Source organism: Microtus oregoni, unplaced genomic scaffold (assembly GCF_018167655.1).
Source record: "Microtus oregoni isolate MIOR12 unplaced genomic scaffold, Mior012 000009F_ref0000495, whole genome shotgun sequence".
In the NCBI taxonomy this organism is placed as follows: Eukaryota; Metazoa; Chordata; class Mammalia; order Rodentia; family Cricetidae; genus Microtus; species Microtus oregoni.
In genome coordinates, this window is record NW_024543068.1 from 20,882,112 (window position 1) to 20,895,053 (window position 12,942).

The 12,942-nt window shown below is 47.6% G+C and overlaps 1 protein-coding gene across 1 annotated transcript in view; it reads right to left on the minus strand.

The window, feature by feature from the left end:
* Positions 1–12,942, minus strand: part of Mthfd1 (methylenetetrahydrofolate dehydrogenase, cyclohydrolase and formyltetrahydrofolate synthetase 1) — a 61,476-nt gene that overhangs the window by 35,121 nt on the left and 13,413 nt on the right. Inside the window, exons 2-8 of the mRNA XM_041658588.1 lie at positions 12,653–12,737; positions 5,603–5,662; positions 5,181–5,234; positions 4,880–5,016; positions 4,663–4,763; positions 2,001–2,137; positions 987–1,098 (exon numbers count right to left, since the gene is read on the minus strand). Coding sequence (XP_041514522.1) covers positions 987–1,098; positions 2,001–2,137; positions 4,663–4,763; positions 4,880–5,016; positions 5,181–5,234; positions 5,603–5,662; positions 12,653–12,737 — 686 coding nt within the window. The remainder of the gene's footprint in view (positions 1–986; positions 1,099–2,000; positions 2,138–4,662; positions 4,764–4,879; positions 5,017–5,180; positions 5,235–5,602; positions 5,663–12,652; positions 12,738–12,942) is intronic.

Consider the following 12,942-nt stretch of genomic DNA (forward strand, 5'->3'; position numbering starts at 1 on the left):
ATGCAAAGGAGATGTTCAGTGGATCAAGCACTTGCCATCAAATTTGATAATTAAGTTCAAATCTGGTAAGGGGGGGATTACCAAGAGACTAAAGAGCAAGTAGTGTAGTTAGTTAGCATGGGCCCAGGTGACAAAGGCACGGTTCCTGTCCCAAGCAGGAAGAAGTAGGACAGAGAAGGGTGGCCCGAGATTTCATCAAATCACGCAGGATGACAAACAATTTGAAATTCACTAACTGTTGAGGTGTGGTGATGCAGGCCTTTAATCCTAGCACCCTGGAGGCAGAGGCAGGTAGATTTCTGGTAGTTCAGGGCCAGCCTGGTCTATGTAGTATTTCCAGGCCAGTCAAGACTACAGAGTGAGACCCTATCTTAAAAACCAACAACCTCGCACTCGGAAGGCAGAGGCAGGCGGATCTCTGTGAGTTCAAGACCAGCCTGGTCTACAGAGCTAGTTCCAGGACAGGCTCCAAAGCCAGAGAAACCCTGTCTCGAAAAACCAAAAAAAAAAAAAAAAAAAAAAACCTCCAAAAGACCCCAACAACCTCCCTTACTGTTTTGTAGTACTTCTTCATTTAATGTTTTTGGATTACAGTTGGCCATGAGTAACTAAAACCAGGGAAAGCAAGGCCATCAAGAAGGGAAAACTGTTATAATAAATGATTTAAGGCTATCTACTGCCTCTGCCACAAGAAAGGGTGACAGTTCCATGAAGGTTGAACAGAAGCCAGGTGAGCACACTACAGTCCCAGCCTTCAGGAGGCTGGTACAGAACAATCATGGATTCAAGGCCAGGTTTGGCTATAGGAAGAGATTGTGTCTCAAATAAACAGACAGACAGACAGACAAACAAGCCAGCAGCAATGCACTCGCCTCCTCTTCCACTCTCTCTGGACAAAGTCAATAGTCACCCATTAACAAAGCCAGTCTCAGCAAGCCCCGGGCTGATATAACGTGAGACCTGAAGCTCTCCCCAGCACTACTCACCTGGAACGTAGTTGATCCCACAATCTATGACGACAGCCCCGGGCTTGATCCATTCCCCTTTCACCATCTCAGGCTGTCCTGTTGCAACCACCACAATGTCTCCTTTATTTACCTAGGGGAGGGGACCAAGACTTTAGAAATTACATAATCAAACACACACACCCCTAGAAGTGGAAAGGAAAATCCAGAGCTGTGGCACTAAATTTTTAATTATCAACACCAGTTCCAGGGATGCGGGATAAGGCAAGCCAGAGTTTCAGCTGACCCACTCAATGCCGTGCTCAACCCTGTAACACCAGAGGCCCTCTTTCATTGGTTATTTCCCCTAACGGGAAAGGCAGTGAGAACCTGCGCAGGCTGGGGGAGCACAGTTCTAGAGCCAGACTCAGGCCAACATTCCTGGTAATGTAACCCTGGTTAACGCACCCTCTTTTATGGAATGTGAGAGCTACTCCCTTCACCATGGAACAGTTTAAGGGTATTAAAGATGGTGCCAAGCCTCTATCTTGTTCTCTGCCCACGTACAAAACTGCACTGCCAACAAGGACACGGTTGCACGAACATTCTTGGATCAGAAATACAGCGTCAAGAGGAAGCTGCTGGGCTAAGAATGTAGCTCAGTGGTAAAATACTGCCCTACTGTAAGGGGCTCAACCCAGCCTAACAACAAAAGTAACAATAATAAAGCAATAAAGAACAAGCGTCTGAAGATGTCTACTGCCCACCCTCTTCCAGGGCATCTCTGTAGCCAACGACATCATGCCTGGGAGATCTGGACATGACGTAGTAATTTCATTGTCTGGCATTATTCCCTACACAACACTGTCTGCCAAGGGGCAGACTGGTATAGAAAGTACACGGTCACAACGAGCTGGATAACGGTGGGCAGATTTGTGATTTGACTGAGTTCCTCTGTCTTATGAAACGAGACAAGAAGCACAGCATAGCGGCTTGGGTTCAGTGAGATAAGGTACCCACCCACGCCAGATGCCTACTGTACTCTGGACCGCCTACCTCTTTGTCCAGATCGGCAGTCTTAGAGTGACAGGTGGTCACTGTGGCATTGTTCCACAGGAGCAGGTCATGCATGGGGGCACCAACTATTTTACTTCGCCCAACCACCACGGCGTGTCTTCCAGCAATCTGCACCCCTGGAAGAGAAGCCAGCATGCATCAGAGATGGAGAAGCAACCGCCCTCCTTCACTCGCCACCAGGATGGAAACCAACACAGGTGCACAGAAGCCGACTCTCTGCACGGAGCAGAAATTCTCCTGAGAACACTCCCTTGGTAAAGCGCACTCTCAGCTCCGGCCACGGTCTGGATCTTGTACACTGGCCTTCCTGCAGCGGGGTTTGGAGATCTGTTTAGGCCCAGATCTGCTCATTGAGTCACAAGGGAGTGGGAAGAAATCCTACACTCAAAAAAGAAACCTTGACACACAGCTAACAACCATATGGAAGTAGTTATCAGATTAAACTACACGGGCAAAATAGTCATGAAAACGCTGGTATATGGAGCAGGGTCAGAGCAAAGGAGGAAATTAGATTAGTACCAGTAAGGCTTTCCAGATTTGGTGAGTTGATTCATATAGCTTCTCATCCAAAGTTCTGTCTGGCTTAGGGCCTGAACCACAGGGTTATTTGCAGGGAAGTGACAACGGGAACTGCAAGTGACTGGAAGGCGCCTTTGTTGACTCAGCACCTCTGCTTCTGACAATGCATCAACAATCCTTGCCCCCCCCCCCCCATGCTGGGGACCAAACCCAAGACCTCACACATGCTAGGCATGGGCTCTTCTGCTGAAGTATACCCCAAGGCTTGTTTTTATTTTGAGACACTCTCAGTTGCCTGGTTTAGCCCTGAACATCCTCTGTATAGCTCAGACAGGCTTTGTGAACTCATGGTCCTGCCTCATGCGTCACCAGGCCTGGCCAGCTTAACGTGCTTTTTAGCACTGATACCTGCTGTCTCACAGAGGTGACAGATGAACGCTCCACATCACCCCCTGGCCTGTGAGGTGCAGTCCGTGACTATGAGAATGGAGCAGGGTGGGAGCTACATGGAGTTACCAGGAGGGGGCTGAAAATGAGCTGCTTGCACAGAAGGAGAGAGTTCTGGAACAGTTGTCTGTACAGCCATCAAGGCTTGCTTGAGACTTAAACCACATTTCTCACAAAATAATCAATGTCATCAGAAGCCCAGTGCTTAGAGAAGGTTGACGTCATGACTCTGTGTACTGGAACTGATGTCCTTGCAGTTTGAAAGGATGAACAAACACATGAGTGGGTCGGAGGCGTGGCTCCACTGCAGAAGAGCTGACTAGCATGCCGGCACCCTGGGTTTCATCCTCAGCACCGCAGATCAACCAATCCCACCTTCCTGGACCAACGAGAATTCAGCTAGATCTCAAGCTACCTTAAGGCTAGAGTGCCTTCACTTGTGAGACACTGGGAGGCCACAGATGCTCATGGGATTTGCTTCTATAGAGCTGTCAGAAACGCTGGCTGAACATACTCAAGACTGTAAACTGCAGGTTTGAACTGTCAGAGCTGGGCCAACAGCAGACCCCTTTCCTTAGCAACGCTGATCAAGCACCTCGCTTGAAACTGCTAACCTACTTCTTTTTGACGGGACTTGTTTCCTTGCAAAAAATAAACTCTGCTAAAAGTATTCATAAGGAAGCTAAAATGTGAAGGTACCAGCTCTGTAATAAAGCAAGTGGGGCGACTGTTGAAGAGATCTGTTCCAGCCATCTGCCTACTGCTGGAACCACAGTAGGGACCTAGGGCTGGTTCCCGGGACAGGAACTTACACGTTTGCACTCTCAATTCTCACTGCCATTTAGGATTGCTGCACTATCCTCACACAAAATAACTTGCTTTGAATGCACATAACTGTTCTGGTGGCAGCTCCATCCTGGCCCCTGGCATCCATATTCCCAGAGTCTGGAATGTTCTGGTGGAAGCTCCTCCCCAAGCACCCTCCTTATCTCTCTTCAAACTCTGCTGAATCTCAGAAAGTTTGCCAAATGATGACCCTCGCCCCTCGCCAAGAGATGCTCAAGACCATTCCCACAGGGTATTTAAACTGGCCCCCAGAAAACAGACACATGGTTTTTCAGTCTCTCTTCCCCATCTCCTATCTGGGGTAGAGGGGTGGAAAACAGCCCAGAAGTGTTTTATCCATTAAACCTGGGTTTTTTTTTATAACTTGGTTTGATTTGGTCTGATTTGGATTGCTGCATCGGTGGAGAGGTTTATCGGAGGCGCAGAAACTTTTCAATAACCTTGGCTTCAAACCTTGGTTCTGTTACCTTTTGGACAAAGCTATCTCTCTGACCTTTGGTCTGTTTGCTTATTTTTGCTTTTAGCACAGGGAACTGAACCTTAGCCCTTGGTTTTGACACATGTTCTCATGTATCCAGGATGGCCTCAAACTTATGATCCTCCTTCCAAGAGCTAAGATTACAGGTGTTTTTGCAAGGACTCTGGCTCGGAGCCTGTTCCTCCGCCTGTTAAACAACAGCACGTACATTCCACATGGGGAGAAAACTGAGCCTTTTCTTCAGCTTTTGCTTTGTCAATCCCGTCCATTTCCCTAAGGTCCACTTCCTCGGTATTGTCATGTATCTAGAAGGCTCTTAGGTCTCTTGTCGCTGGCTGGCCTCATCTTTACCTGTCTCTTTGATGAGTTCCAAGCATCCTTTGGGTGTGCACGGAATGAAGCAGTCATTCAAATCACCTCTGGCAAGCTTCCCAGCACTGATGCTAGTCAACCTAAAACAAAGCCATCAAAATAAGGAAGAAGGCAGGCAAGCTCTGTTCTCTGGAAACAAATGTGGTATATTTCCAGAAACAGAAGCATAGTAAATAAAACCAGGGGTAGCACTCACCCATCCACGTCCTTGTCGGGCGCGATGGCGTTGATGACGGCTTCGGTGTTAATGGAATTCTCTGAATCCAAAGGCAGCTGCACTATGAATCCGTGCACACTGGAGTTCTCGTTCAAGGAGATGACATGCTTTAACACCTAAAACAAGTGTCCCATTTCATCTGTTTACCACACAGATGCTGAAACGGGGAAGTGTGGGCTGGGGGGGAAGAACCTGGAGCTCTGTCTGCAAAGTGTATCTCAGCCCCTGAAAGAAGCAGCCGGGGAGGCACTTCACCGCATTCATTCATTCATATGCTCACCTCGGACTCTGTGGACGTTCTCGGTAATTTAAGGTGAGTGGCTTTGATCCCAATCTACAGAAATGAACACAGGAAACGGGTAAACGGTAAGAGAGCCTGCCACCTGGGCCTGTTCCTTTGAAGGACTGTGACTCAGACAAAGGAGCGCCAGGCGTCACTTCACCCTGTGCGTGGAGAAGAACCAACCCATCGTACCGGTAATTCACCTGTTACCATGGCAGTCACCATCACTGCCCACCCGCCCATCTGGGAAGAAAACTAACGAGAAGACATTCCGGGGGGTGGGGGTGGGGGGACCAGCTGTGCTAGGTCACTGATCCAGACCTGCTCAGCAGCTAAATCAGGGCCTGCTGGTGGCAGGAAGTTTCGTGGGGAGGGGTCACCAGCAGGATGTGGAGGGGGTGGTGGGGTTCTGGCTTTACCTCCTCAGCAGCTTTCAGCTTCACATTTATATAAAGATTGGAGTCATCTCTGTCGCCAACCTGGAATAATAAATACATGCAAATCAGACGGTTAGGGAAAGGCAAAGTGTACAGAAAAACTTCTGCAATTTTAGTTGGGATAAAACGAATGTTTGAGCTGCGTCACTCTTGATGAAGGGAACTTTTCTGGAAGACAAGGAGGCTGGAAGTGAATACAAGTGGCATCACTCTGTACCCTGACTGGGCTCAGACAACCCAGGGACGATCCAAAAGGAAAAAGCATGCTAAGGTGAGCTCAATGACCCGGACGGCCAGCCTGCACAATAAGGATAACTCATCTTTAAAAAAAAAGGGGGGGGGGGGAACCACAGAGAAACCCTGTCTCGAAAAACAAAAAAAGGAAAAAAGCGGGGGGGGGGGGGACTGGAGAGATGGCTAAGAGGTTAAGAGCACTGGCTGCTTTTCCAGAGGTCCTGAGTTCAATTCCCAGCAACCACATGGTGCCTCCTAAGTATCTATAATGAGATCTGGTGTCCTCTTCTGGCATGCAGGTGTACATGCAGGCAGAACCCAGCATACATAATAAATCTTTGAAAAAGGAAAAAAACTATAAAAGAACAAATAAACAGGCCTGGAGGGATGGCTCGGCCGTTAAAGGCTACGCTCACAATCAAAAATATAAGAGTTCGGTTCCAGAACCCACGGCTGTCCCTGCAGGTACCAAGAAAAAAAAAGGCAAATAAACAAAAAAGGGTGTGCGCCTGCTGCTGCCCCGCATCTGCCCCGTGAACAAGGCAGCAGTGTTTCAGGCTACCAGAAATGCGGGATTACTTAGAAAAGTACAGGTAATTGAAACTGAGAAATTATCATCAGACCCTCCTACCCCTCCACACTCCCCACGGGCCATGGAAATGCTCATGTTCAGCCACACTACAGTGAAAACTGTCAGTGCGCTCTACTAGTGGACACAGAACAGAACCAGGGGGAGGGCAAACTGGTGTCTGCCTCCTGGCAGTCAGTGTAGGAGCCGTTGGACCCTTGAAACCGGACCCCACTACACCCTGTTTTACACCCTGACCATGCCTGTGGTTCTTCAATGCAATCGGTTATCTGTAAACATCTATTTCACAGATGTGTTCCCGTGTCCTGGGGGTCAACAGCTCTTTGCAGTAAGGTTTGCTTCTCTCCACACTGCAGAGGGCAAAGCAGTGGTTAAGTGAAGCCCTCAGCACAGGAGGCTGACCTTCATAACAGCGTTTCCAGGACCTTCCATGGGGATAGTCTGAGCTGCTCTGGGATCTCAGGAATATGGCCCCATTCCCAGCTCTGGTTGTTCATATTTGTTTGGTTCTCAGCTTTGCTGACTGATTTGAACTTCAAAGGAACTAGGAGAGACCCATGGGGAAACTGAATCCTGGAAGTTTAGCTTTGTTTTTTGGTCCTGCCTCCTGCATGCTGGATGCTAGACAAGCCATGAGCATACGGCACATCCCCAAGCTCTGAGCCTCTCACACGGGAGCTGGTTATATAACCAATGATAGACTAGATGCAAGGATGTTTAAAGAACATTAGACTCTTGACTGGCACTCAAGTGGGTGGGTGTAGACTGGTTCCCCAGAACACATCTTAATCCCAATATGATTTATCAAGAATGTTACTTAAGCATTTCATCCTGAATGCTAATCCCTTCCTACAAAGGGGTCGTGTATCATAATATCAGAAAGACCCAATAAGCCAGATATGGTGGCACACGCCTGTAATCCTAGTACTTAGGAGGCTGAGGCAGGAGGGAGATTGGTGAGTTTGAAATCAAGCTGGGTCTCATGTAGCCAAGGCTGATTCTGATCCTCCTGCCTCTGCCTCCCACAAACTGGCCAATGGTTTTTATAACGGGTCAGACGGCATCTATGCTAGGGTTTGTTTTATCTTTACTCTTTAAGACAGGGTCTCACTGTATAGCCCTGGGTGGCCAAGAACTTGTTATATAAACCAGACTGGCCGTGAACACAGACATCTTCCTGCCTCTGCCTCTCGAGCACTGGGATTAAAGCAGGCACCGCTGCACCAATGGGCACACAGTTGTAATTCTGACACTTTGAGGGAGCTGTGGAGTCCAAGGCCAGGTTCTGTGTGGCTCCACAGCAGGTTCAAAGTCAGCTTCTACGACATGAAACCTGGTCTCAAAAAACCAAACACCACCACCAACAAACAAACAAAAAACCCACGCTTCTTCCAAAGGAATATGCCAAATGGCAGATGACACAGGTACAAAAGGAGGGCTGGGGTCCGGGCTTGGGAGATCTCAGCCATCTTAGGGGCCATGGTGAGGGTCCAGATCTTCATGGAGGCAAAACGGAAGATAAGGAGTGGACCACCTCACCAAGTTGGGTCACCTGGTCAAGGATATGAAGATCAAGGCCCTGGGTGAGATCTACTTGTCCTCCCTGCCATCAAGGAAGCTGTGACCACTGATGCTCTCTTGGGAGCATCCCTAGAGGATGAGGATGACATTCTAAAGACTGCAGACTTGGGCTACAACGATCATGCTGGTCTTGGTGTAAGTGCTTCAAGGAGGTGACCACTGCCATCCAAGGAGCCATCATCTTGGCCAGGCTTCCCATTGTCTTTCTGCAGAATGGTTACCATGGAAACAAGACTGGCAAGCCCCACTCAATCCTGTGCAGGGTGACAGGTCACTGTGGTTGTGCTCATCCTGTGTGCCCCATCCCTGTCCCCAGAGGTAATGGCAATGATCTCCGTTCCTGTATCCAAGAAATTGCTTCAATAGCAGTATTTATGAATACTACACATCAGCCAGTGGCCGCCCTGTCACCAGGACAACTTCACCAAGGTCACCTCTAAAGTCATCTCCAAGACCTACAGCTACCTGACTCCCACCTTCAGGAAAGAGACTGTTCACCAAGTCTTCCTATCTGGAGGAATTCACTGACCAGCTTGTGGAAACTCACACCAGAGTCTCTGTTTAGAGGACCCCAGGCTTCAGCTGTAGCTATAACATAAGAGTTTTTATACCAGAAAGTATATCAAGTCTAGGAAGGAAGGAAGGGAGGGAGGGAGGGAGGGAGGGAGGGAGGGAGGGAAAGGAAATCCACAAGTATATACTTGGACCAGATCATGAACATCCTAGCGTTTGTTTTGGGTCTGGGCTGAACTGACAGTTGTGCACGCACCCTGGCTGCATGGATGTCCTTTAAGAGAATGCTAATGAGCTTGAGGTCCCGCAGACTGCAGCCTGGGCTAGGCAGAATATTGTGATTGTGAACATGTCAGAATCATGTAAGAGCCGAAATGGCCTACGGTTGTCTTTATAGCTAGCTCTGTTATCCACCTCATATATGACGGCCTCGTAACTTCTAGATAAAACTCTAGAAAGGTCTAAGCTTGACATGTTTAGCCTCTATTAACCCTAAAACTAAGACCGACAAAGATTGCCTTAGTGTAGCCCACCTATCTGATCACCCAGATGTGTCTTTTGTAAACTTGTGACTGATGGCTTTCTTTGTGACTATAAAAGTTCATGTGACCTTTCCATGGTGGAAAGTCATTCTGATCCTTGGAATGATCATTTGAATCTATATTTTCTGACCTATCATGGTCAGAATAAACTATTTTCTTATTTCCTAAAGCAGAGTTGATTTGTATGGTGACAAGGGAGAAAAACAAGCTGGAATAAATGAAGCTGGGTACGGTGGCACACAGCTGTGATTCCAGCATTTGGGAGACAGAAACAGAAGGGTTGGAAGTTCAAGCCGTCCAGTCTGAGACACAAAGACCCTTTCAAAACCAAACTGATGCTAAAGGGGGAAGGAAGGAAAAAGGAAGAAATCACAACAATTTAAAGAGCTTAATTGGTTTTCTTGCACCTCTACAATCAAGCACACTTCACTCCATAAAGCAGAAGTTGGGTTTGTAGTCCGAGAAGGCTAAGGAAAGCAGGGAAAAAGGAGAAAGTTTATGTACCGTTTCAAAGTCACTTTCTCTGCAAGGTGAGGGGCAGGAAGTCAGAACCACAGAAAAGATAGCAGATTGGACAACGTCCGATTACAACTGACACTGGCCAGTTTGGGCAAATTGGCTCTTCTCTCAGTGTAGAAAAACAGCTCGGTGGCATTGAACGTGTGCATGACATTTTGATCTGTCGTTGAACTGCTAGACCCAGTGAGTTAGCTTAGTCCAGTGATTTACAGAAATGAATTCTTTTCTTTCGTTCCTGTTTGGCCCCCCTTTTGCAGTGCTGAGAATAAACTCAGGGCCCAGTGCACGGAAGTGCTCTACCACTGAGCTACACCTCCAGCCCACAGCCACAATTCTTGGCATTTATTTCTTCCCACAGCAAACAATTAATAAGCCAAGAAGTAACCAGTCTCCAAATGTACGAGGTATACACCCACCACACAAATCTTGGTGCTTAGTTATTTGAGGAAAGGAAAAGGCACCACAGCACAGAGCACACCAGGCAGTCGCAGCCTTCTGTGTATGCATTTCTGCTCTGCTCAGGCTGCATAGATACACAGCAGTGTGGGTCGGGGGTGGTGGGATTTAACTACCACTCGTTCTGAATTTTAATAAAGAAGGGCCAGAGGCTGAGCAAAGAATTAGATGGCATGCATTTGTGCAGACGCGCAGAGAGAATGAGGGACATGGGAGATGATGACTCCGAAGGAAGTTTCAAATGAGGGCTGTTTCTGCCATCCAAACCAATCCTTCAGACATCCACAGCTACGAAGTAGTCACGTGTGACTGCTGTCTCTTTGTCAAGGCTTGTCATGAGCAATTTCCTTTTAAATTCTGACAGCCTTTACATAGATAGTATGATGTGATTTGCTGTGTGTGTGTGTGTGTGTGTGTGCGTGCACGCGCGCGTACGGACTTTTGTATTGACGGTACACAAATGACAGGGGTAAGTCTGCTGGGGGCAGCACAAATCAAGCCAAGGACACCAAACCCCACTATTTTTCTACATCCCCTACTCCGCCATGGTCCCTCGGGAGAAACATATGGCAGTTTCACTGGGGAATACTCTTGACAAGCAACACCAGTTATCGATGTTATTAGACCTCAACCTGGAAGTCTTTTTAGGATCTCTGTAGAGAATCAGGAAGTCCCCACAGTTCTGCTGTCTGTGAAGGAAGCTCAGAGGCTATTAATAGGAGAAGCATTTGTGCTATTCTGCCTTGCCAGATGAACCAGATGCATTTCCCCAACTTTTCTTGAAAGAACTGACAAACAATGATTACTCAGGCTTGAGTATTTTGCAAATACTTTCTAAAAATGAACAACTGGGCTAGGCATGGCGCTGTACACATTTGCAATCCCAGCGCTCAGGAGGATGAGGCAAGAGGATGCCCACAAGTCCAAGGCCAACATGGCCACGTAGTCTACGCAAGTTAAAGCGCTAAATCCTGTCCCAAACAAAAACCAGCAAATAAATAAATAAATAAATAAAATTTGACTCTTGGTGTGTTGGCTAGTTTAATGTCTTTTTTTTTTTTTAAAGTGCTATAAACCACGTAAGTTCTTTCTTTTCCAAGCTGCTTCTGTTCATGGTGTTTCAGAGCAATTGTAACTCTCATTGAGACTAGACCTGAAAGTCACCCTTTGACGTCCACAAGAAGGCATACATGCACACTTGCACAAGAGTGCACACAAGAGTGTACACATGCACCCACGCCAATCAACAAATGTGTAAGGTTTTTGAAAATGTCAACATGTAATACATGTCTTCTTCCCAAATTTTAACTATCAAGAAGCTCTAAACTGGGTATGGCAGTGCACACCTATAATCCCAGTACTCGGGTGGCCCAGGCAGAAGCAGTTCAATGCCAGCCTGGGATACAAAGCAAAGCCCGTCTCAAGCAAAGTTCTTTCTCCACGTTTTTGTTTGTTTTGGTTTTTCAAGACAGGATTTCTCTGTGTAGCCCTGGCTGTCCTGAAACTTGCTCTGTAGACCAAAAAAGCTGGCTTTAAACTCCAGAGATTTGCCTGCCTCTGCCTCCCAAGTGTGGGATTAAAGGCGTGCACCACCACTGCCAGCTCTTCATAATGTTTATGTTAACATATCAAGAGTTTCCTATTAGCCTTTTGAAATAAATTATATTCAACACTTAATGGGGGGGGTGCTGATTCTGCAGTTAAGAGCACTTGCTGCAGAATATGGTTCTCAGCACCCATGTTGGGAGCTTACAACCATCACTAAGTCTAGCTCAAGGGACCCTGACACCTCCTTCTGGACTCCAGACGTAATCACATTCACATGGGCACACAAGGATACACACATACACCGATAATTAAAAACAAAAGGTCCTTTAGGTCAGGGCATGGTGGTGCACACCTCTAGTCCCAGCATGCAGGAGGTGAGGCAGGCAGATAGAGCTTATTGAGTTAGAAGACGGGGAATTTCAGGCCAGCCATGACTACTACACAGTGAGACCCAGCCTAAAAAAAAAATCTTTTAACAAACGAGTTAATGTAGTTAACACACACACACACAAAAGAAAAAGACCCACCAAATTTTCTTTCCAATACAGTAACTATTAGCAGCTAAGTTCCATGAGATCTTTAAATTGTAAGAGTACAAAGGGTCGGTCCTAAGAAGATCCAAGGGGCGGGGCTAATGATGCAGCTCAGTGGGGAGAGGACTTCTCTACCATGCAGGAGGCCCCGAGTTCCATCCCCAGCACCACACAAAACCAGGCAGGGTGGCACAAGTCTACAGCCCCAGCAGCTGGGAGGTGAAGCAGGAAAATTAGGAGTCTACATAGCCTATAGAGCAACTCTGATGCCAGTCTGGGATACACGAGGCCCTGTCTCAAGACAAAACAAAAAAGATTAAAGCGCCCAAAGGGCATCACACTGGCACAGGGCAGGAAAATCTGGCACCCGGAAGCGGGGTGGCAGAGGGAGCCCACGACGAGACACCATGGTGTGAGGTTTCACAACAGGGCAGAGAGAGGCCTGAAGTGCGGCTGCTTCTCATGCTGGGGAGAGGCTGGGTAGGGTGGGGCTAAAGGGAAGAGGACGGTATATTACCTGCAGGATGGCCAGGCCAGGCGTGAAGCCGGGGACTTGTTCCTTCATCTGAGTCACCTGGCTCTTCAGTTGCTCCCTTATTTGCCTAGGGGGAAAGAAAAGGCGTGAGTTTCCGTCTCCTTCACTGGTAAGCTTAAAGCAAGGGAGGTTACTGGATGCGTCTCTTGGAAATTCAAGTCACCATCAGCAATGGGTTTTATCTGGTAGGCCATATCTCATGGCCTTCCCACCAATTCCTCAGGCCTCGGTTTAACTTGGATTGTTCTCTAACTTCTACTAACAGTGACTGA